We start from the raw sequence: 27,572 nt of genomic DNA, 5'->3' as shown, positions 1-27,572 counted from the left end.
ATAGTCAGCTGGTTTTCCAAGATATTCCGGCAGAAGCGGAGCACTGCGGCGGTCAAAACATTTACATTTAACTTATTTTTACGGGCCCTTGGGACGATTCGGTATAGGCTTTTCCGATTTTTCATATATTTCAAGCGCAAATATTTGAATCATTTATACAAGAGTCATGTATTATTTTAACCCTTTACTACCTAACATCCTTTGAGAAGGACACTGAATAACAAAATTTACAAAACATTTAAAACGCATATTTTCCGAACCAAACCAAGTGGATAAAGTTTAAAATTATCGTTAGCTCTAACAGGCAAACATAATGTTGGAAATCTCTTTTAAAAATAAATATATATTCATATTTAGATTACATATAATTTAAAACCATTAGACATTTATTTTACGCTGGCAGAATAAAAATCAGGTAGGAAAAGGTCAAATGAGATAATTCAATCAACTGAATTTAAACAATATTAAAATTACGCAATTTATGTAACTGTAATCCAGAGTAAATGTTAATTTTCGAAAAAGTTAAAGCGATTTCTCTTTAACTCTCTGATACACATGGGCGTCTCCCCCTTCTGTAGATGTGTCCTCAGGGACAAGTGCTATATCCAATAGGGAAAATTGAGTGCACCCTAACAACAGGACCATACTCATCGACAGAGCCAATTGAAAAAGTTGGGGAATTATTGATAATTTGGCTATATCTCTCACAAATCTCCAGTGAAACACAAAACCATTCTTGCAAATACAAAGTATTTTATATAAAATGTTGTTATCATTATTATAATAAAATAATAAAGTTCAAAAAATGATATATATATATATATATATATATATATACCTTTATTATTTTTACGTAATATATACGATTTGGCAATTTAGTGGAATCTGTTGTGCGACGCTTTAAATGTGAAATTTGTAAAAAAAATATAAAGATACAACAGAAATATAGTTTGAATGGATAGAGACAATTTTAGTGAAATGACTTATCCTCAAATAAGTTTATGAATTTAAAAAAAATGTAGAAGGATTAGGCTTTTACCTAACATTAAAAACAAAATTAAATATATATTAATTACGCGCAAATCGAATTATATAATAAATTTGTTTAACTTTTAGTTCCATTATCCCTCAGTGTCTTGATAGTAAAGGCAGTGCCTGTGAAACATCAAGTCGATCGATAATGTCATTAATAAGGGCCATGGTACATGTAACAGTGAGCATTATTTTGGCGGTTATACAGAATAAGAAAGCACACAAACGATATGTAGCCAATTGTTATTGTTGAATAAAATGCTTTTTGTATATGATTGTATATAAGAAAGGCTATTCGGATGCTGAATCTTTATGCTGCTTTGTGTTTAAGGGTCCTAATTAAAACCCAACTAAATTGTTTTATCACTAATTAAAAAGCATTTTTCTATCCATATTAATTTATCACAAATTAATAATTATTTTTTATTAGCAAAATCATTTTCTGTACTTTACTGTAGTAAGTGCAGCTGTTACAATATCACTCATTTGAAAAAAATTGCAGAAATATATAAAGAATATTAAAATTTTTTTGTGATTTCTTAAGAAGGCTTTCATACCCTGAGAAAAAAATGATTAGTGTTATCATATTTATGTGCAGACTTAATTTTATTCATTTAGCTAAAAAATTATTTAAATGGTCTAAAATTTTGATATTAATATACTGTTAATACAACAAAAGTAATGTTTTGTCATTTTCTGATTTTTTTTAATAAACTAATATTTTTTCAAAATAAATCAAATAAATAGTTAAACTTAATTAGTAATTATAAACTAACAAGATAATTAATTACATTAATTATGGAAACAACATTTTTTCTGTGAAGAAAAGATTTAATTGTTTTCATATAAGTTACAATGGTTTGAGTAGAGAGACTATATATGTTAAATCATTCCTTTATTGGTATATTCAATCAATTAAATATTTTATCAAATGAATATAATATTCATTTTTATATAGAGAATTTATTTTTATTTACAAGTGCCCAGATAAATATCTCAAATTTGGTCAAAGGTACAAGAAATTTTCATAAAACATTTTTCTATCACTTTTGGTAAACATTAAAATGCTATTTACAAAAAAATAATAAGGTTTTTTTAGCTCTAAAGATCACATTCAGTTTTTTAAATGGAAGCCCATATTTTTTATTGCATATTCTAGCAGCTTAATTCAAGAGCTATCCATGACCGTGTTTTCAGTTTTATATTTTATCCAGTCGTTCAAGATATTTCGATTTGAATCCGCATATAGTGGTACAGATTTGTTAAAGAATTGTGGGCGACCCCTGCGCATAGTCAATCACTTATGTATACTTTCAAATCGAAATATCACCCTACTGACTAAATGAAATTGAAAAACTGAAAGTAGATTTCTGAAAGTACTTGAGCCGACCTACAAATATATGCAATTAGAAATATAGTTTTGCGTTTAAAAAACTAAAGATGAATTTAATTGCTCAGAAGTGTTATGAAAATTCTATTTTTTGTAAACTGAATATTGTTCTATACGCAAAGTGATGTAAATAAATTTAATGAAAATTTCATTATTCTTAATCAGTTTGAATTATCTAATTAAATTTTAGTAAACAAACGTTCTCTGTAACAAATATTATGTTAACCTATCTCGTCCCGTTTTGCAATTTTCGTTATGATTGTTTTTCCCAAGACAAATGGCAGATTGGAAAAGTAAAAGCTATATGGTACTCATCTCTTTAGATAAATGGTCAATATAATATTTGTATGCATACTGTGTGAGAAATATTAATTTCATTCATGTAGCCCATACACAATATCACTTTTTTATGTTGTTTGACACATACATTTGTCATATAATGGATCATATGCCAAACTTATATTTAGTCGACAAAGCCCAAGATATTGTTTAATTTTATAATTAAACAACAGTAAATGGTTTTTTTTTATAGTAAAGGTTAAATTACTTTATAAATATTTTCAATCATAACATTAGTTATGAATCACTTTATATGAATATTAAGACGATAAATGTATACTGTTACGTCAATTAAATTTGTTATTTCTCTGAAGTATAAATACAGTCGATTTAATTAATAAACTATTTATATACTTCATATAAATGAAGCAAAATATTTATTGTAATTTGCTGGACATTGATAGTGTAAAATTATTCCTCAATACTAAGATTATTTTAGCTTCAATGGTTTTATGTGTTTAAAGTATCTGATTATAAAAATGAACATAACTGGTCGTGAATAATATGAATTGAGGCTCTTTATTAAAAAATATGAAAATAACACTAGATCGAAACATTTATTTCTTTACGAACATGATTTTCTTAGAGTAATCAATTAAAAAGTAAAATAATTTATTTCGCAATGCTACCACTACATGCTAACTACGTAACATTTATAGCAAGTTTTTATGTATTTGCTTAAACTTGAATATAAGGAAGATTCACTTTGCATAAATTCGAAGCAGATCAGTGCATAGGGTTCATTCCACATGTAGCGTACACCTTGTTACGCACAATTTTTACAGGGTGAGTTTTAATATTCAAAATGTATATGTGTAATGCATTAAATACTATGTAAGATGTAAGAAAACTTCAAAAGACTTCAAAGATCTCAAACGTAAGGCAAACCATATTCAAGAGACTAAATTTACTGAAAATGTATATAATGCATGTGTTAGTCAATCAAAAGGATCGGTGAATTCATTTTATTATTTTAAAAGAGCTTTGCTTAAAATTGATCGAATTTTTTGATATTTCAAAAATAAACTTTTTCCTGTTGAATAATAAATTTGCTTAAATAAATAATATATTAATTATTTTAAAGGATAACTTTCTTCAATAATACCTGTATATATTTAATGCAACACAAATAGCATTTAGCTTAATCATTTCCAAGTCCTACATAAGTGAAAGTTTATTTTCAGTACACGATAAACTATTTATTCAATCTAATTGATTACATTGCACAATCAATTAATTGAAACGTTTAGTTCACTATAATTAATTATAAATTAATAATACCATATATTGCTTTAAATCGATAGGATATTTGGTTTAATTGCAATTGTTTTTGACCCCACCCGCCTTCAATATTCTTGTTAAATTAATTTGATGTTTCTCTGAATTAAGGGTTTTTTGTCTCAGTGTATATTATGTTGTAAAGCACACACACATTTCACGATTTTTTTATGTAAATACCTGTTACTCTTGTTAATATAGCGATACTGTTTTGTTAATGTAATCTGTCGAACGTGACATAAAACGAATAATTTCGCACCAAGCACTTAGCAAATTAAAAACCTTAATAACTAAAAAAATTTCCCCATCTTGCTCCAAAGTACTTGAAGGGATAATAGTCCTAAAATAGATTTAGGAGAACCCTCTGTTTAAGAAGCACGCGAATATTGTAACACCCTGTACGTGTATTATGTATCACAGGCACAATATGCTTTCTAGGGTGGTGAACAGTAACTGGATACAACGCAAGTGTGTATTTAATGAACGGTTAATAATTGATTAGATGTATTCTTGGTGTGACATCCATCAACAATGTATTACGCTCTAGGTCTTTCTCCGGAGCTTTAATAATTATTGCGATTAAATTTGTTATAATTGAAAAATATTTTATACGAAATGTGTAACTTAATTAATATAAAATTCCGGCTTTATTTATATATAGGATTGGAACAAACACAGTAGAGCACAGATTGGCTTGATGCAGATATTCTTCAAAAGATTTAAGTAAATATACGTTAAAAGAATTCCTATATATACCTTAAGCCTAAAAAATCAGGCAATATTTTCCATGTAGGAAAAGGCGGAATTTGTCGGTATAAACGTTCGGCCGAGTAGTGTCACGGTTTAAAAGCAACAACTTAATTTTTAGAATCAGAGCTATACTGGATTTTCAGTGGATTTTAACAACCATATTAATATCGATTCGGCTGAAGAGCGAAAACCTATATAGTACTAGAAAGTAAAATCGTTTAAGCATTATCAATCAACACTTGTACTAGATGTACTCGTTTGAAGTTCTAAAAATATATTGGAATTGAGCAGTTTCAAAACGTTGGCAATACTGCTTGAAATACTTACCTCATATCAGTAATTAATACTTGCTTTGAATAGCTTAGGAATATACGATTTCACAGTACCTGATTCACACATTGTTGCAGTACTACGTTATAAGGGGCATAGTCTATACATATCGAGGACAGGTTGGTATCGATAGATCTGGATATATATATTATCCATGGTACATATTTTTGTTATTCTGGATAGCAATATTAGTAGGACTTAACTAAATATACAGACTGTCTGAACGCTCAAAAATATATAGGAGTATCGTCTTGCGGTTTTAGCCGTTGGGGACAACAAACTCATGGATAGCACGGTACACGAACGTAGAAATTGTGGAACGTTCAGGCATTGTGAATGTATACTTTAATATGTGTTCCCAAACACGACATAGTGGTATGCAATTTGTCGATGTAACGGTTAGCGTATATATATATATATATATATATGTGAGGATATCCTATAGGGGTGTTAAGGTAGTTTTACCGTTCCATTCATACCATACTAGTCGGACAATCCTTAAATTTGAATAAAAACTGAATTTTATTATAAATTGAATAATTGATAAGGAAGTGTTTACAAAAACACTGACAAAAGAAAAAAATAACACACGCATGTTTGACCCACTAATCATTCAATCCTTTTTTGCAGTGTTACCGATGGCTTGTAAAAACCAACAATTTGTTTGTTTTTACCCGCAGAGGAAACTAATCGTGGCTTTTCAGCAATAATAAAATTTGTCGTAAAGACTACTTTAAAAATCTGAAAAGTTTCGCTCGAAACTTGATTGCATTTTTTTGTAAATTCTCAATAAAGCGTGATTCTACATAAGCGATGTGTTAAGTATAAACACGATTGAAAATGCTCATAACTCTTCCTGCAGATAACTACTAATCTTCACGAAATTATAACTGTGTACATTTGGGATGAAAACTATCAACCAAATAAATCTCATCAAACTCTTCATTCTAAATCTATTATATCCATAATACTATCTTAATGTCTGCTCTGTATGTAAAATAAAACCACTATATATTTTATCCCTATTTCTAACATAGTAATAGGTACTGTTTCTATCTTAAAAACCATTCCAGTACGGTAATCTCTCTCTCTCTCTCTCTGTGAATGTTAAAATTACATATTACAAATATACTACACAGAGTTAGCCGCGCAGAAAATTCGTATCAAGAGGTGATGGTATCTACTGGAAACCCTGTATATAGCGGGGACTAAACGCGTAATTGGCTATGAATAAGGAGAACAATACTATACTTGGGTCACTTCTCTGTCAGTCATACCAGTTGTCCCCCTTTTTTCAACGCAAACTGACAAAATTCATTGGCCGCTAGAGAGAGAGAGAGAGAGATAAAAATAGAAGCGAGCAAGGGGCAAGCGATCGGCCAACGAATTTTGTCAATCTGGGTTTGAAAAAAAGAGATTACTAGGAGTGACAGAGAAGCGACGGGAGTAGCATTGCTTTCTTTCTTCGCGGTCTATTACAAGCTTAATTCTCATTACAGGATTTCAAGTATAAACACTATAGAGAGACCTCTGCCTTTTGTTACGAATTATTTCATTGACCTTGCATAATTTGCGAATTTCAGTACTGCAGGCAACATACGAAATTCGACTATTGAATCGCCAGTAACTACCGAGATACGACCCGTTCTTATTATTTCCGCAAAATAGCAGTATGCACATATAACCGGTCGTCTGCTGGCATTAAATCACCGCTAACAACGTCGTACCAAATATACAGTCAATTAATCTTTCCTACATGGGTTATTATCGATTAATCCCTGAAACGATGAACAATTTGAATAGACTCACAAAAATTTTCGTCGATAACGAGCAAACGATTGTCATCATGATTTGTCTAAGTTAAAGCTAATTATTATGCCTTAGGTGTAAATATACTAGAGAGTTTCACTCCAAGTTCGCATTTACGAGTAGAAATCAATTTAATTATAGTACAGTACTCTTTTTTGCAGCTGAGTATTCAAGATTTTTCACTATGATTTTTATAGGCATCATGGTACGAGATATTTTTCACATGTTGTAAAGTGGTTTTTCTTAATATCATTGTAATGTGTATTGACTTTCGGATCAAGCAATAAATATAAAATTATTATTTCTGAACACTATATGCGATTTAGAATACTTTGTTATGATTCAATTGCTATTATAGCTGATGTATTAATAAAACTTCATGCAAAATAATTACCCACTTAAAACAGTCTTAATTAGATGTGGTGCAGATAAAATGAACCCAGCTGAAATGAATAAAAATGAATTTCCACTATTACATGAAAGGTTGCAAATTACCGTCAAAAATATTGTACTTACGCATTTAATTTGAAAAAGATAATCCTATATATATATTAAATGGATATATTGAAAATTTATTAAAATATTCAATTTTGATTAAAACTATACTATAGTATTAAAAATCTAAGAGATGTAAAATCTTTCATTTTGGGCTGATTCCATTTGCATAAATCGATCCACTCTTATTTAAAAGGTATATTATAATTTAATACAAAGAAAAAAGTATGACCAAATTATGTACAAGGAACCGCAAACATATAAGGTTTAGATATTATTTTTCGGGGATTTTAATTTAAAAGCAATATTCGATTTTCTTACATTTGACCACTGATCTCGACGACGCAGCTCCAAATTCTTGATTGTTTATGCCGTTTCCATTGATATTTGTTTTACAATTGAATTAAGGATGGGTTACTATGTCGAGAGGCATGAAATTTCCACTACCTTTGAACATTCTTTATCAATATAAAAAATCACCTTTGAAAATAGGTTTCAGGATATTTTACTCTTTTATCAGTAGAGAATACAACTCAATTTTATTGATATAATAAAATTGAAAATGGGTCAGCAACACCCGTTAAATACCATCATGCATTGGTCTGCGGAAAGTGCCCTACTGCCTTGCTAGTTTTCACCTGGCAACAATGGTGAAACGTTATTAAATTAAAATAAATTTAGGAAACTTATGTATCAGGTATTGATTGTTAAAACCCCTCCAAATATCAAAACGATTGTGGCATTCGAAATAATAAAAACTATATCATACAGCTTCTCTGTTTTGATATTTTGAGATTTATAAAAAAACAATAAGGCTCCTCAAATTTAATCTAGCTTTATAATATTTCGCTCTATTGTTTTTTTATCTTTTTGGGTGAGTTATAGCAAGATGTTGGAATGCCTCGGGCGCAGAATAGTGCATTATTTTATTAAACAACAGAGCTGCCAATCCTATTTTGAATTTTCTTGGATTAATAAAAGTAAATGTACTCTTTGCTGATAGAAGACTGGGAATATGCTGACACCTATTTTCAACAATAATTATTTTCTATCAAAACGGTATGCAATATGAAAAAAGTATTTCAATGCTCCCAAGCGTTATCTCCCTTTAAAAGGAGTGAAATGGTAAAATTAATTTAAGGCTATATTTAATAAATTTCACAATTTTAACCTCCTACTTCCATTTTCATATGTTACATTCGTATGTGCAGAACAACTATGCTCATATGATTGTATTAGGTTTCCTATGCACACGGCGAGAAAGCCATTCGCGTCTGGTTCGGCTGACATCACAATGTAGTTTAACATGAAAATTGATAAACTGTACAATAATCGAACCATATACGAGTCAGTTCCCGCAAAATGCCTCTGCTGATATAAATATCTAGCAAATGTCTTGATCGAGTAGTGGAACTATTTTAGTGTACTTTTTTTATATTCTTCATACTATAAAAATAGAAAGATCTCAATAAGACACGTGAGTGCAAGCTCTTTTTTTGTCTTCTAATGACAATAATTCTGTCAGGGTACTTAAGTGATTTATATGCAACTGGTTAAAACTAAAATCTGGTAAGCTTTAGCCCGGAGCAGTATCTATAAAGCGTTTTCCAAAAACATGCACCTCTGGCGCTGTTGAAGCGTCGCTTGCTGCATCTGCGGATGCAGCATCTACAGCTTAGTTCATTTAGAAGATGTATCACCTTCGATAACTCAGTCCTTATGCTATGCCGATGTGCAAAAACAAATAAATATTATTTTCACAAGGGAACTATTTCTTAAGTTGATTTTATACTAAATTGAATGAAACTTCTGGCGAAAGGGAAAATATCTACTAAAATCTTAAACATGAAAAAGCTGAAAAATCAAAAGTGTTATAAACTGTTCCAGAATGACGCTGTATTTGTTATTGCAAATTTAAATATTAAACACTATAACTACCGACCCGTTATTTTGACAGATTGTATCAATTTTCACAAGATACTCTCTTTTGTATTCTATAATATTAAAAATTATTTTCTTCCTTCACTACTACTTTTCTAAGAAACGTATATGTGCATAGTATACCTATAAATATAATATATATATATATATATATATAGTGACCGGTGAAAATGACCGGTCGGTAGTTCTAGCATTAATACATGCTTTGTTTAAGTGTTATATCGAAGTAGTTTTAGGGAGACTTTAAAAAAGAAGTTAAAAATTCGTTCAAAAAATATATATTTTCATTTTAAAATCTCAAGGTGGATTTTCAAGGTCAGAACTAAGAGCACCATCTAATTATCCCCCTTTGACTGAAACCACCGTTGCCAGAAATATTTTTCTTTAAAATCTATTATTTCCGAGATAGCATCCGGTTTCACTCTTAAAGAATATCACTCCATATGAAGGTATTTTTGTAAAAATGTTTTATGTTAGTTAACTACATATATTCAATTGAATTTATCAAAGCATTTGTAATTTCATCTTACGCACATTCTCTGTCCAAACATTTAAAAAATATATAAAAATATAATTAACTTGAAAATTTTTTAATTATTACAACTTTATAGTTTTAACGATTGAGAAATGAAGGAATGGTGAATAGCTACAGGGAGGAAGATAAACGGTGTAGATAGAAACGTAAGGACGTAGATAAATGAACGCCTCTGGCAAGGGACGCGCTCGAAATTCCCCAATTTTACGCTAATCAGATCAGTCAACGCTCAATGTGCCACGTTACCCAACACTAATCAGCCTCTGGATTAATTACTACCTAATGCCTAATATCTACCTTGAATAATCGTTGCTATATAAGCCATTTATTCTAATCCTTATTTCTCTTATGCCTAAATTAACATTTCCTCTCTCTCTCTAAGAACTATATGAATTCATTGGTACACAATATTATATAGTCTTATTGTATTCCGTAGTTTTTCATCAGGGGAATTTCTACATTATATAATTATCGAAAGAAAAATACAATATATTATAAAATTACACAGCTCTCTAATATCTTATAATCCCGATATTTTTTACTTTATACGTGAAAACTTATTTCTTGCCTTTAGTTCACAAATATAATATATCCATTCTATAATTTGGGTCAATAACCTTTGCCTTTCTCTAAAGACGATTGAAAAAAGATGAAATGAAAAATAAAATGTGAGGCCATCGTTAATAATACAGCTTAGGTAAAACCATGGATAAAGATTACGCGAATACTGAGAAACGTTTTCTGAGAGCTCGCGCGCGATTCATTTACGAGTTGTGTTCGTTCTCTTACGTTTGCATCGTGCCGTCGGCATTCAACGCTCACTACTCATTTTAACAGCTAGTCCAGGGATCAGTAACACATACTACGCTTTGCTTGCCTTTACCTACTTAATATCTGCCTATAGTTGCCTATCTTATTTATTTACATATATAGCTTCGACAAATTTTAATGTATAATTTCAAATTTGTAATTCTCATACAAAACTTTCGCGCTGAATATGTTAGATTAACGGGTATGAAGAAAGTGAATTATCCATGTCCTTTGCAATCCCTATCAACTGTTTATCCCACAACGATAAAAATAATTTCACCATTTAGATCATACGACCCTACCATACTCGACTTCTTTTTGCAAAAGGCTAATAAGACATAATTAAAAGGCGCTTCTTCCGAATTTCATACTTTTTACTCTTCTTACGACAGATGACCACCGCAGTGCTGGGAGAAACATTTTTATGGCATGCATGGTTATAGTGATATTATTTATCAAAAGGGTAGGAGACCGGTAAATCCTGTTTTGTATTCAGAATTTACACAACGCTTGGATAAAACATTTCGAGTAGTTTTATATTAAAGTATCTTTACAACTACTTTAAAAGACGTTTCTTATTCACAAGAAATTTTAAGTGTTTTCTTTTTAATTTCACAGTTTTTCGGAAATCTTCTCAATGGATAATTTGCGATGCTCGCTCTTTTCTTTATTTTACCAACTATTCAATAATTAGAATACTTTTTTATTCAGTAAATATTTTGCAGATTTCTTGTCGATGATTAATTTAAAAATTAATTGATTATTTTTGAAAATAAATTGATCTAAGAATACTCTGTTTTGTTAGTATTTTCCTCCAACTGATTATCTCGCAGTGCTTGGCAAAATCCTGTTATTTCTCAGGATGTTTCGTATTAATTTCAATTAATACTGCTTATTTTTTATGCGCGAAAATCTATTGGTAAAGAGAGTTTATTTGACTTTTATCTTTACACGGACCAACACTTAAAATGCTAAAGTATACATGCAAGAAGACGTTTAATTTTCCATAACTGTGTGCAGAAGTTATTCAATTTGGACATGGAGCCTTTTCAATATGTGTTAATACTTTTATTCAAAGGAATTTCATTAAAAATTTAATATTAATATCTCTAATATATATAGAGAGATCATTTTTCTTTATTTGCATGCTTTGCGCATTCCTAATGGCGGACAGTATGTATATAGAATTGTAACGATATGTCGAAATATTGATTAAAGAAATGTTTATAAGAATAGTAGCTAAAGAAATATTTTTGCCAATGAAATAGAAATAAATAATTTTAAAAAGTAGTTAAAAGAAGAAGTGTTGGTTAAGGAGCTGTCGTAGTTTCTAGTTTCGAGGCTTCAGTCACGCGATGACTTTGTCTCTATTCTCAGTATTCGGTCATCTTTCGCCTGAAACGCTTACAGTGCACACCATCCTATAACCACACTCAATCCGAACTCTTAATTCTTTTTATCTTTTATTTCAATATACCAATTACTGCTCCTTTGTTCTTAAATTTATGTCTATTTATGAATATCTCTTATTTCAAAGAATCAATCACATTCAAAATCTTGATAGGTTTTCATAATTGTTAAAGATTATTTCAATTTAATCAATTTAGACTGTTCACTGGGATATATAATGAAATTGGTATTACCATTACATTATACTCCTCGTCGTTGGTTATATCAGATAATAAGTAGTTTAGAATATGCAGCAGTAATGGGCAGAATGTAATTGCAATTGCAGTTACAAAATCTTTTCAGTTACTGTAATTTGAAATTGGAGAAACAAAATTACAATCGGATACTAACTATATATGTAGTATAATTTTATGCAATTTTATCAAATGGTATGCAGTTTTAATACCGATTTTTCGACTTTAAATTATAATAACTGAAAAGTTCTTATGATTCTAATTGCAATTACACTTTAATCAACATAGGGATATATTAGCAATAATAAAAAAAATTTAGTCCTATTTGGTTGTATTGAAAACATCTTCTATCTTTTCAAAAAGAATCAAGTTAATCACGGCAATGACGCAGGTATCGGAGCATTCGTAGAATTGACCAACCCGTTTTTAACGACGAAGCATTCTGCTGCTTTCAGTGGCGTAGAACTATTTTTGAGATTTCTGGGTTATTTTTCTAAATTACCGAATGACTTAAAATTTCCATTCCTTTCATTTTACTTATTGCTTATGGTTTATTACTACTTACTACATACTGCTAATAGACAGGAGCTAACCGTAAGCTTTGTATAACACTTCACAATAGATATTCTGCTGACAATTCAAAAGAAACCTTATACTTCTGAATATTATAAATATTTCTTGCATCTTTTACTAAACATTTGGTGGTTTTACGAATATTGATACCTCTTTCTTAATCATTTCAGCTAAACATTAAATGAAAGTTATAGCTTTACATCATTTAACCTTTGGAGGAGGAGCATTTTCCAATGAAATTGATTTTTTATTTTGCAACAAATCTATCTATATATAGAGCGTAAAGAATATATATAAAGCAGGTGAATTTGTGCGAATGTCCACTAAGTGTCTGGACCCGTCCTGTACAGGTTACTATTAAATTATTACACGCGTCTCCACATGTAAGTACTACGCTATTGCCTTCTCGTGGCGAAGGATATTGGTTTACAATCATAGAAATGATCAGAGTTTACACACACACATGCGCCTGCCCGCGCGTGCGTGTGTGCGACCACAACAATCACTTGAACGACCAAATAAAAATACTTCTTTATATTTTCACTGAAAGTGAACCATTATGTAGGATCTTTTTTTAAACACCCGCTAATCATTTATTTGATTACATTATAATAAGGGATTATAATGAGATAGATTCTTATAAAACAGCAGTAACTATTTCATGACAAAAACAAAATGTGCGTCTGAAAAAATCTTGCTAAAATCTTTTCTATTTTTTAAATAATCATAAACCCAATCAACGAATTACTTTTGTTATAGTAAATATTTAAACCGTCTCTAACAACGGAGAAACTTCAAGTGTGCAAATACATTGAGTGATGAGCGAAATCGCAAAAAAAATTCTTATAGTGGCATGACTCTTTAGAGCCACAAAACACACACTTGACTGAAACTTATTATAAAAGAAAACTGTTCTCACGTCAGATCCCTCATAAGATTACTTAATGTGAACTTTTATAAAAAAGTGTTTTTATTATTTATGGCAACGTTTAAACTACTGGCATTTGTTAAAGTTTTTAAGGTTCATTTACAAATTTCAAGGACTAATTTATTCGATTTAGACCACTAAAATATTTATTTTTATAAAATTCGCTCCGAATCTGTAGATAATTGAGGTAGAAACAGCTTCTAAAATGTACGAAAGTTCGTTGTCTTTTTTAAACCATTTCGTATTAACTGCTAACCTTTTTGCAATTTAAAGGAATTATTTTTGCCCTAATTATATATATTGGCCACTAGGAATACGATTCACGAGCACTCTCTAACTTTAACTATCTTCTTCAGATATCAATCTCCAATTTTATTTTTAGGTAACCCTTTAAAATGTGACAAAACTATATTAGTGAAGAGATGTCTTTATATAGCTATATTAAAAGATAAGATGAGAGGCCATCAGCACCATGTCCTGCTGCACAGATGTATAGAGATGTAAGAAATTGCAATCACATTACTAATATAAGATTTCAATTTTTTATACATATGACTTTCTTAAAGCCTCTTTTAATTTGTATTCAAAGAGTTCATAGTTTGTATAATTTTCTTTCTTTATGTTACATAGATAAAAGAATTTATACGTTCTAGCTTTGAGACGTCATAAGAGTGTGCTTCCATATATATAAACAAAAACTCTGAAATGTGTAATATCATAAATGGACTGCAATACAACGCGGAGTAACAAATGCCCCCCCCCCCTTATAGATGTTCCCATCACTTTCCTAGTCTTTACTTAATGAGTTTGTATAATTATTATTGAGCGAAATTTGTATGTCATTATCAATTTTTCAGATAAATAATCCAATTTTCTTTAGCAGATGTAACAAAGGAGGAGAAAAAAGCCTCGTGGAAAGACAAAACTAAGAAAGTGGCGAGGGCTTCTGAAAAGGAAACGTTCATTATTCCAAATGGAATGATCATTTTTGTTTTAGGCCACAGCATTACTCAAATAAAATCCTACTACAATTGAAAATATTTCTGTAGATCTGTTCAACATTGTTTGATAGAAATTTTTTTAAATTATACATTTTAAATTATCTAATATAATACAGGGTTATTCAGATAAAACGAATCAGACCATGGACATAAAATGCGGTTTAGCTTCGTAACTAGAGGAGATAGCAATTTTTGCTATAAGACCTTTTTAACGCATATCAAAAGACGCTGCAAGAATGTCTTATAGCAAAAATTTGTATCTCTTTCAGTCACGAAGTTAAACAGCATTTTATGTCCATGATTTGATTTGTTTTATCTGAACAATTCTGTATATAGGTTTATACATCCTATATAATTGTTAAAACTAGAATAAATCTGCGATTTTTTTTACAATCATAAACCACAAATAAATTGCGTAAAATAATATATCATTTATATATCTCTCAGTTATAATCTTTTGTATGTAATAAAATAATTATTATAATCACAATAATTTTGCATATTTTTATTAGACTATAAACGATAATTTGCCAGAAACTAAAACTAATATGGAATCTAATTTTCAATACTTATATTTGTTAGATTTGATGACTTTTTCAACGGTTTATTCTACTATTTGGGTCAATTAAAAACCATGACTAAAAGAAGTTGTTAGCAATGAAGCTGGATGTAATAAAGTTGATTTGGTCTAGGTCGTGGTAAAAGAATGAATATTTATGCTAGCATATAAGGTATTTTTAAGATAATATCTGAAAATAATATAAGATAGGTAGGAATAGGCTTGTCATTCCATTATCTTTTTGCCTGAATAATATCCTCTTTTAAGCGAATTCTGCGATGAATCTTAATAAGTTTGTTCATAATTTTATTAAATATTTTATAAATTACATTGTTTCTACTGAATTGTTTCTAATAATATTAACCTTTATTTCAATAAATCTAATGTGTCCGGGTTACAAATGGTAACACTAGGCGTGAAGGAGACTGGAATCAAATGTAACAAAATGAAAGTCTTATTTTTTTCGAGAATTATACCGATGTTCATGCATTATCTCAAAAAAATGGTGCTTATTTGCTGCATATATCGAAAAAGTAAATATACTTTTAATAAGTGATATTTTATTTACTCCATATGCAAACATCAATATAGTTATATCTGCAATTTATTACATTCGATACCACGTATGCATCAATTATAACATATCGATTTGTGCAATTGTAACATACCAATAATTCCCACAGTGTATCGATATAGAAGTAGTCAAAGATAATTCGGTAAATATGTTATCTAAAATCTGACGTGCATTAAGAAATTAAATTTACTTTTAAGTTTACTAAATAACAAGGATTAATTGTATTTTAAATATAATATTTCTTATATAAAAACCCAAAGAATAATTTTATTTCTCGTAATATTTGAATATTTAACTTATTAGAATCATACTCATTGCAATTTGCAATGAGTTACTGTTAGTGCAATAGAAGCACATCTACCATTTTCCTATTCAATTAGTACGTTACAAACGACGCCAGTTTACTTGTTAGAATTGAAACCACCTGTTTGAAAATGCGGCGTAGTATAATTCCGCCAACGTAAATTCATGTTAAAAATTTGCTCTACATTGACAAATTTACTGAATTGAATGACGATTTCCGCCATGTTTCGAATTTATATATTTACACAATAGAATGTGAGCAATTCGAGGTTAAAGAACAAGTGAAATACTTAGAAAATAGTGCAGAAAACTTTTATTTTCATTTATACAAACCGTGGCTTGGCATTAGCGGTTCTAAAATATTGCAACTGTAGCGTCTTGTAGAATTGAAGAGAGGTACTGAACGCGCGATTTTAACTTTCATTAACAGAAAGAGCCACGAATTTGAGTGTAACAGTTGACACGCGATATAATTGATTCCAGTCTCCCCTATAAATCTTTTCACGAAACTTTGCCTTCTACCCCATAAATTAACTAGTAATCTTTAAAAGAATTCGTCAATCAGAGTCCACGATTAGATTCTAACGAAAAATAGGCGAAATATGTTGTAAAATATTACAATATTCCGAGTTTTGCAATTCTCGCGCGCTACGTTAAAAGATCAGAGAACCTGTGATGGAAAAATCATCCCTTCAGTACTTTGAAATAAAACATTTTTTATAGCTATTCAAACTTTATCAACATCTTAAACAGCAGACGAAGGAACAAGGCAGATAATTAAGAATATCGAATAAAGATTACATATTGGTTCGAGAAATGGATTGTTGTGTAAGTACACAAAAAACAATTAGGCATTATATATATATATGTATTTGCTTAATACTATTATTATCAAAAACTTGTAAATATATATGTTAGATAAACTGAATAGCACAACATTATTTGTTACATTATGTTGACAGCGCAGAAACCACATTTATCCGCATTTCCCAATAGAAGCGACTTTAAACCAACCACTCCGTCTTATATGTGGTGAAATATATATTTTTAATATATTATAATTAAGTAAACAAAAAAATAATTATTAAAGATTGATACTGCATAATTAATATTATTATAATCCAAGGCAAAAATTGTCTTTTTCAATAAATAGAAATGCATTTATTATAATTTATATATCCCGAGTCAAAATCTAAGATCTGCTATAAACCTAAACGATTCTATCAAAAGGATAATTTAGAATTATACCAGAAGCTATTTTTTATACAAACCAAATCCTACAAAAGTCTGAAAAGTGTCGGAAAGTGAACAAATCAGCAGTGTTTAGAACTCAATAAGATTTGTAAAATCCTGCACAATCTTTTTAAGTCTTCCGGTAGACTTGATAGTGGAGAATCTAGGATTTAGATTCTTTATACTCTAGGTTTTTACAAAACTTTAGATTAATTAAATACTAAGCCTATATAACTCTGCATTATATTATATTTTAAAGTGTACACTGCAAATTTTAAGTGTATTGTTTTCATGCACATATAAATGCATTCATTTCTTGTAATCATTTCCGATCCACTTCAAGGGGTGTTATTTCTATAATACACTATGAAACGTATAGTTTTACATGTTTTGAAACAAAAAATACTTTCTAACAGTAAGGCAAAACCTATACAGTTATACTTACACTGTATCAAATTGTACCTCTTTTTTATACTTTAAATTATTTCAACCTATACGTGTACATTGTCATAACGTACCTTTGAACTGAACTATTTAATTTTTCCTTGTGAAAAAATCTTATCATCCTTGACGGGATTCGAACCTGGGACCCTGTGAATACTAATCCAACATTTAACCCAATCGGCTATTTGCTACTTAACAAAGTATAGGCTTAAAATTGAACTTTTAAACATCCCACACGCGTAAAAACGGACAGATTTCAGAGTGTCAGAGTATACTTATGACAACATATTTGTTAATTTCAATGTTTATTACAATTGTTAACGGTGTTACAAATTTCTAGCAATCTATTTTTGTTATATTTAAAAAAATGTGTTTGTCCCTTCGGAAATGTTATATAATCCTTAAAATAAATCTAAATGAGTAATTGATTGTATCATTTATTGCATGTATATATATCACGATATAACATGTAAACTTTTAAGTGTTAAGGGGGCTATAAAAGAATAGCAATTTGATTAATCCTAAGAAATCCTAAAAAAGTCTATTGGAAGATCTTATAAGGTCTAAAAAGAATTAAATATGATTTTTAAAGATCGAAGAAGATTTGGCTACATTAAAAGTCTTCTAAGGCCTTACTGGAGGATTGTTTAGGGTTAGTTAGAATTAAAATAGGATTTTTAAGGATTGAAATGGTATTGTAGAAGTAAAAAGAATTATTTTAGAACTCTTTAGGGTTTTTTTAGAACTGAGGGAGACTTAAAATTTTGACTCGGGATAGTATAAATTTGTATCTGATTGAAATTCCTGAAAGAGGTTTAAAGATTACTTTGTATCAATTTAAAATTCCGTTGAGAAAATATGTTTAATTATATTAATATCATATTTGCATAGTCGCGCGCGTGTTTGACACTTAGCGGCGCAACGCTAAAATGTTGACAAGATAAATGAGAAGAAAAATGTTATCATTTACTGTAACATTAATTGAAGTTAGCGCTAAATATATCAAATCTGTTCTGCATCCACTCTACTTGACATTCATTCTCATCAATAGTTATTTTTGGATGCTGGATCGCGCAGAACATCTTTGGAGTCAATTTCATTAATGCACTATTGGTTCATTTAAGAATTGAATCATGATTTAAACATTGTTAAGGTGCTCCAAACTTTAACCAATTATGTTTTCTGATTTACCTACGAATATAATGTACAAATATAATTAGCTTTGTAGAAAATGAACAGTTAAGAATATAATAATTTCTAAATTGATAAATTTCAGTACGTGTGCATTTGAAAAATATTCAGAAACTCCTCCGTTTTCTTGAATAATTCAAGGCACTTTTCGAAATGTAAAGGCTAATGTTAATTGCGTTGCTTATTATTACTAAAGAAAATCTATGAAATATGTAGGGATTTATATTACAAAAATCGTGATAAACTTTATATAACAAGGCGGATGCACTGTATGACTTCGATACAATATTATCGTAACATTTGCCCCTAATATACCTGTGGCTTATCTTTAATAATTTTCTTTTTTCAGCCATTCTCTTTAAAAATAAACTAACTTATTATTTGCTGATGTTGAACTAATACTAAGCCTGTAAATCTGACCTATTTCAAACTACGTAAAATACAGAATCATTCGTTCTTATTATGAATTTGTAGTCACGAAAAAATAATTCACTTACGACACAAGTATGTGCTATTACAACAATTGTTGTTTTACGTGCCATCGCTTAACAGTAGTTAATAAAATTCAAGCAAATATACTTGTTGTAAATTTTTGTGAAATGATGAAGTGCCATTTCAGATGTCGCGAATAAAAAAGCATTTAATTCCTCACTTCTGCACAGGAAGCTTATACTTTAAAGGGTGGTCTACTTTAAATACTATTATTCTAATCATGTTTTTGCAGAATTTTCTAAAGTAAGCATAAAACACATTTTATTGGAACTTTTGTGTCATATTTATTAATGTTTAAAGGATCTTCCGCGGTTATTTCTAAAGTTTAAATAAGGAGAAGGTCCCGCTATAGAGCACTAAATTGATATTCGTGTAAAAAAGGACAGTGTATCCATGATATCTCAAAATTTTCGATCGATTTCATTTTTATTCCCCATCCGTTTTTTGTGCAACTATACTTTTTTGGTTTAAACAAGTATAATTAGTATATCCTACACAAGTTTATTTTATTTAACCAAAAGCTTTTTCAGTGAATCGAGGAAATTATTTGTCAATTCAAATTGAAGGAATAAAATTTTATAAGATAATTTAATCATCATTCTGGTTTAGATGGAAAGTAGACTCGTGTAGAAGCTATGTACAATATTAAGGTGAAATCGATTGTAAGCTATTTCGCCATTTGATAGGTACCTTACACGGGTGTTATCGGACCACCCAGCACCATATTCTTTCGGTTATTTTACCTTTAAAAGAAAGTCTAAACGCTTTTTATATATACAAGTATACGCGGTTTTGCATTTGAAACCACAAATTTTCTTTAAAGTATATAATTTTGATCGTTGAATCCAAATCTTCAATCTGGCTTGTAAGTTTAGTTCCGTTTCGTAAGATATTTAATAAATTCATGTTCTTGTAATTTTTCAAAATGAATAACTAATTTATTCAATGAAGAACTGTAAATAAAAAGTAAAGAAAAGCGTAGCTGGGTCGTCCTTACTGTATGGAATACGATTTATGTATACGAGAGTTACGTTGTCGCTCGCCGCGCTTTTATTATGAAAGATTTGGTGTGATTCTTTAATTTTTATCATATGGTTTTGTCACCCTTAGTATTGTTAGCCAAATGAAAAATTCAAGTTTATAACAAATAACCATTGTGATACAAATTCTTTTCACATGAGTTACAAACTTATCGCAGCACCAACGGCTTATAATAAATTGAAACAAATGAAGAGCGAAAGTAATTCAAGTACGCATTTTTGAGAGAGTATTCATAATAACTTTGTCACTTATTCCAATCATTCAGGATCTGGAAACATAACAGAAAATTTTTAAGTTAACTGCTCAAAGCACTGACTCTTCATTTTCACAGATTTCACATGTTAATTCAAATGAAAAGCAAATCGTTTCGAGTGTACTAAGCTGAGTAATTTTTATGGCGATGCCAACTCGGAAACTATAATCAAACTTGACGAATGGATGGCAGGTTCGTACTCGGCACTGCAAATCACATCAAGAATTGTTATTATCCCATTTTCTTCTACAATTAGAGAAAACCCATACGTATTTGCTCATGTTTAATTATATTTAAATAAAATTGGAGTGTCTTTTAAAAATTCTATTGTTCAAAATGACCACATTACGCGATGGCAATGTATAGCTTCTATCGTACACACTACATTTTAATGAACGAAGCTTAACCTTCAATTTGAAGGTAATTAATTCAATTTATTCAAGAAAAAAATTGAATTGAAACAAAATAATTTTTAAGTGTTTACGGTTTCACTGGTACAGTCCATGAAAGAAACGGCTGTGTAGATATTATTCATATCTCCTACGTATATATGTTTTCTTGATAATTTTGTTTAAAAAAAGAAAAGTTGTATTCTAAGTAATCAGAGTACAGTAAACGTGATTTGACCTCAAATCGGAATTCAAAGGCTCGTCGAACCACGTCGAACTTATAATTTTTTATATAGACACCGGGAAAAGTGCCCACGATATATCGGACTTGATGGTAATTTCGAAAGTACCAAATTCCTCTCTATATCTTATGAACCAATGAATGATTGAAAAATGTAATGTTGCAATTTAATATCAGCAGATACATCTCACGCCCGCTTTTTCATAAGCATGAGATTTGATTAATTTACTGAAATCTGCATACCTTGAAACAAGTATGTTTAAATTGAATTATTTTAAAAATAATTACGCAAGAGTTCTTCATTAATCTAAATATAATAAAAAATATAAAGTTCAATCTTGTACATCGCAATTCCACAAAGTAGTTGAAATACGATAAGTTGAATATTAAGATGCATTAAATACGTGTTTGAATTTCAAAATGAATACAATAATTCAATTAGTATTAGGAAAAAATGTGTGCTGAAAGAAGGGACAAGTCGTATAACAGACTCAAGGAAAGAGAGAAGTGTTAGATTAGATAGATATAGGTAGATGAAAAGAGAAAGAGAGAGAAAACAGCATACCTGCTAATCTGTCTTTCAGATGCGTATGTGCCTGTAGTGGATGAGCAGCCAAATTAGCTAGGAGACTAGCTCTGTGAATACCGACAGCTGCGGCTTGTTGTTGGCTGTGTTGCAGCGCTTGCAAGCTCCATGGTGGAATAAGGGCTTGCGTTGGTATCGTGGTAGCATCCGTACCTGTATCCGTATCGTTGCTAACCGATGGCCTGTGAGCGGGCACTCTAATAACACTACTTCCAGTGTAAATCAGTCCAGATGTAACAGGAAAAAGTCTAAATGGTGCCAATAAATTAGCACCCGACGTACAATGCGTAAATGATGAGTTTGTATGAGCATCTGGGGTACTACCGGTATCCTCATCGTCTTTTTCAGACATTTTCTCCTCTGTTTCATGACCCCAGGATTTTCTTTCATCGTCCAGCGTGGCGGTAAACCCCTTGCTACTATTACCTGCCTCCTCCCAAGAAGACCATTTTCGTTCTCTTTCATCGTTATCAATGTCATCGGATAAAAGGCTTTTTAAATTTTCATCGTCTTGCCTATTATCACCCAAGAGTCGACTAATACTGAACGGATGGCTCCTGGATGCAGACTCGTTTACCAATGCTGTAGGATTCGTGTGACTTTGAGGAGGAGGCGAACTTGAGTATTCCGAGGGCTCCTGTCGTTTATGCAAATTTCTGCATTCAATCTCACGTTCTAACTGATTATTATAATTACGGGGGCTGCAACTTCGGGAATCCAGCTCTACATTTATTTCCTCCATCGCATCTTCGTTACCCTCGATATATTTCGACATTTTTATTCCAAGTATTTCCTTTCTTCTTTTCTCTTGTCTCTCTCTCTCTCTCTCTGTCATACGTTTTCTTCCTGCTCCTCTTCCCTCCCCTCCTTACCTATTGCAAACCAATCTGTTCATGAAAAGTTTGCTTGTACAAAGCAACAATGATTTAATAGTATAAATATCGGTATAACAATCCGACTGGCACTACTATATAATTGTGCAAATTCTGTGAAACTGGGGCAAGCTATTCTCTGCCCTTATTATTTCTGTACTTGAACATTTTAACACTTCCACGCCTTAGTAGGTAAAAGCTATCGATGGATAAGTCTCACAAATGTCGATACATTTCATCGCTAATATTCTCTATGCTGAATTAACACTTGTCAATGGTTATCGATGTTCTCACGTACACTCAAATATCAACTGCTGCACTAAAAGCACATGAAATACACTCCTCATTACAAGACATAACACAGAAAACTAAACAAATAGCAATATAACACATTTTCACTGCATGTTGTTCAATTATGTTGGAAAATATCAATGGTGAATGCAAACATTTAGAATGATGAACCAATCCTGATACGTTTGGTGTACGGTGCTGCCAAGACTAGATATTTTAGTTCACCAATTGCATAAGCTGGCTGACGTCGTAAGTAGATATAGATGTAATAAGAAGAAAGGAAAGGAAATGAGACAGGACAGCATAGAGAACAGGACAGGACGGTGTGTGAGAAGGAATCAGAAAAATCAAGTGGTGGTAAATGCTAACCCCACCATGCTTGTCCACGCCACGCCATACAGGGCAACGCCACGCCTCGCTACGCTAGACTACGCCAATCCTTAGCACGATATAGCGCAGGATGCCCCCAACAGAACACCAACCATGAGGATATTCGTCAAGACTGGTTAGTGATGCGGCCGCGCAGTTTTACTACGTAACATTGTCCCCGCCTATTCATGCCTTCTCCTCCCGATGATGGAAAACTTGACGCCGCCCAACAACAAACCATTGGCTGCTGCCTAAATTGAAACCTATTTAAAACTTGAGCAGGATGCAAGCAGGCGATCAACTTTTTCTCCTTTATTATTTACTGTACAGTTCTCCTTTCTTTTTCTTTTTGCTTCTTCGGTTTCTTCATTGCCCAGCCACCCCCACCCTTTCCTATCTATTGGCCTCTCATACCTTTAATGAAAGAGAAGAGTAAAGGGAAGAATGAGAGTAAGGGAGAGCCTAAAAGACGGAGAAACTTAATTATGTGGAATACTCGTAGGCTATTTTCTCTCTACGCAATCATCTAAGTTTCTTTTCACCCATCTTTTAGTCATTCTTTCTTTCCATAATAACCTTATAGTCCTATGTCTTTCCATATTTATCTTCCAATTTATCGTATACTAACACACTACATCAGAACCATGTTAAAATTTCTCACTCTGCCCTTCTTCTTATTTTACTCAAATGCCTATACACACACACACACACACATACATTAGACTGTCCTGAATTTTTTCTTTCCTTTCGTTCCGGTCCCGAAAATCATTATTTTGGATAGATAAAACAACTTTCCCAAATTTTTAGCACAATAAAAATTTTGTTAGAACACTGACTCAATCAACATTTGTATTAAAGTTTACATAAAATTTTATTTGTCTCCGAAATTATTAAAGATATCAAGTTATTGCTAAGAACCTTTTAGAAGGCAAATGAAGAGAGGCATAGAAAAGGTTATTTAAAAAATATTGATATCTGTTATGATTTCCGAGATAAATGAATTTTCACGTAAAAATTACTATATTTTAGGGTTACCGGAATATAAAAAAAAATTGACGCTCCAGTGAAAGAAAACATTGATTTATATCGATCCTATGATTTTATGAAAATTTTAGCTCAATATAAAAAGTATTAGAACAGCCTCAATCTATATAATATATATTATACAATAGATTGAGGCTGTTCTAATACTTTTTATTTTGAGCTAAATTTTTTATAAAATCACTCGATCGATATAAATCAACGTTTTCTTTCGCTGGAGCGTCATTTTTTTTAAATTCCAGCAACTCTAAAATATAGTAATATTTACGTAAAAGTTAATTTATTTCGCGGGAAATAATAACGGATATCGACATTCGTTATATAATCTTTTCTGTACCTCTTTTCATTTGCTTTCTAAAAGGTTCTTAGCAATAACTTGATAGCTTCTAGTTTCGGATATAAATTAATTTTTATGAAAATTTAACATAAATATTGATGGGGGTATTACTAAAAAATACTTCACTCAGCTGAAAATTTGGGAATGTTGTTTTTTCTATCCAAATTGACGATTATCGAGTCTGTGTGTGTGTGTGTGTGCGGAGCGAAAAAAAATTTTGCAGGACAATCTAATATACGTTGTTGCAACTTATGTCTTATTAAAGTAATAGCCTAATACAATTATTTTAATTCGAAAAGTACAATTATATTTTGTTCACACATTGCTATACAAATGAAGAATCAACAGTATGTCGAAAACTAAGCGCATCAGCGAAAAAATGGTTTTAGCTACAAAATTAAAAAATAGCTTATTTTATTAGAAGTGAAACAGATATGACAAATGTTTCTTCAAAGTAGCATTATCGTTCTGAGTCTAGTCAAGCAAACATATACATTGAAATTCATAAAAATGAATTCAACTTTGACGAAAAATGTTTAATTTAAGCGTTATTAATATAGTTCTCAAATTAAGGGGGGAGCCTCGTGTAATAAGTTTTTAAAATCGATTTTGTTTTTTTTTCATATATGGATAGTACATAGCCTAAAGATATTACCTTTAACATATTACATTAAAATTCGTACTGAGTACATAGTTATAGAGATTTTTGTAGTTGTGCGTTATGCAATAATACTGCTTGCAGAGCGTACTGTTCCGCTAGAAACAATAGCTTTCATTATTTCTGTATACGGTCAAACCTTGTTTTCATACATTGTCTGAGACTATATTTCATATAGGATTGGTAAAAATATTTGTTATAGTCAACAGTTATCGATCCTGTTATCATCTGTCAACTGAGTCTCTTTCCTACTGGAAACTTTAAACATGTTTTTCTCAAAACCACTTTTTCCGAATTGGCGTGACGTATAACTCGAAAACTTCTCAACCGATTTAAAAGAAAATTTTTTGTTTCAAAGGTAATAAAATTCCCCTATAGATGAACCTCAAATTAAAAATATCTTATGAATTAGTATTTAATAATCTGTTTGAAAGTTGAACAAAAAAATTGTCAAAATTAGACTTTGTTTTTCACAGTTGATACTTATGTTTAAATTATCATTTTTTTCAATGAAACGAGGTTCTTCTGGAGGGGAGTTTTTTTAGGATTGTAGTAATAAAAGAAAAACATGCATTTTTGGCTTTTTGGGGAAGCTACGCGTCACGCCGTTTGAGGATGTTCTTACGGACGCTTTCATATTAAAGTTAAATAACTTTTTTTGCAACTCAACTAAAGTAAAAGAAAATATGATAAAACTTTTAAGAATAATATCCAATCAACAGCAAAAATAGCGATTCGATATAGTATTCTCTTAATCCTGAAACAAAAATCCCAAAATCTCCTAATTTTTTGTAGTGTTACACAAGGCTCCCCTCTTAATTCTAAGAAAAGCGCTAGTATATTTTTCATGAGTAAAACTTGTTTCGACGATCGTTCATATTAGTTTTATAATTTTTATATTTTTCTTGATAGCTCAATGATCTCTCCGCAGAAAAATGCCCTACAGAATTTTGTACTTATTAGTAAATATTTTACGAAATATTCTTTATACATTGTGTCCACTTTTTAATTTAATTTAACGATTTTTTTAAATAACAAATAAGATTTGTATAATTACACATAAAAATCGATGTAATCTGTAAAAATTTTCAGTCTAGACTATTTAAATTTTTGCCCTACAAAAAGAATTTTTTATTATTACTTCGTAAAAACAAGATTTAAAATTTTCATTTCCTATTAACATTGAAAATTAATTTGTTCAGTTGATCAAACACCCAAGCAACTTTAACGTTTTATTTAAGGAGTTAGATATCACTTTACATAAAGCAAAGATTAGGATAATGGGAGAATATTTATTTTTGGCAACAGAATATAAAATCAATTGTAATTCCCTCGATAAATTTTATAAGCAAACAATTGAACTTTAAACTAGCATTTATTATCATTTTTAGTAATACAATGGCGAGTATATGAAATATTTTGCTCGGTGCCTCATCTATTATAGGGGCAAAGGGACTGAAAAGTGCTGTCTGCAATTTTTAACTTAAAAGTAAAATCGAGTAAGTTTTTTATTGTTTGTATAAATAACTACAAAAGTACATACGCTTTTTTAGAAATATTATTTTTTTAGCAATTGGTGTGATTTATACAAGGTGCTTAAAAAATTTCTGGAAAAAATCCGCAGATAATTGATAATAACAGGAAAACTATATATACGCAAGTAAAATACAAAATCCTATGTAATTCTGTAGATAATCTAGTTATAAAAGCGTTGAAAAAACTTGAAAATGGCTGATAAAAATTTGTTCATGTCCTATGTATTTTCGCCCAGTATTAAAAAGTTGTTTTGAGAAAAACATTTTTAAAATTTTGAATACTAATAAATCATACAAAAATGTTTCTAG

General features: G+C 30.5%; 1 protein-coding gene across 1 annotated transcript in view; it reads right to left on the bottom strand.

The window, feature by feature from the left end:
- Positions 1 to 22,935, bottom strand: part of C15 (homeobox protein C15) — a 393,740-nt gene extending 370,805 nt beyond the window's left edge. The window contains exon 1 of the mRNA XM_066731730.1: positions 22,140 to 22,935. Coding sequence (XP_066587827.1) covers positions 22,140 to 22,935 — 796 coding nt within the window. The remainder of the gene's footprint in view (positions 1 to 22,139) is intronic.
- Between the last annotated feature and the right edge of the window lie 4,637 nt (positions 22,936 to 27,572).

This window comes from Prorops nasuta, unplaced genomic scaffold, assembly GCF_024137725.1.
Source record: "Prorops nasuta isolate Cenicafe-Biocafe unplaced genomic scaffold, Cenicafe_Pnas_1.2 PNAS00009, whole genome shotgun sequence".
In the NCBI taxonomy this organism is placed as follows: Eukaryota; Metazoa; Arthropoda; class Insecta; order Hymenoptera; family Bethylidae; genus Prorops; species Prorops nasuta.
The sequence above is the reverse complement of the archived record's forward strand: the minus strand, read 5'-3'. Positions and strand labels throughout refer to the sequence as shown.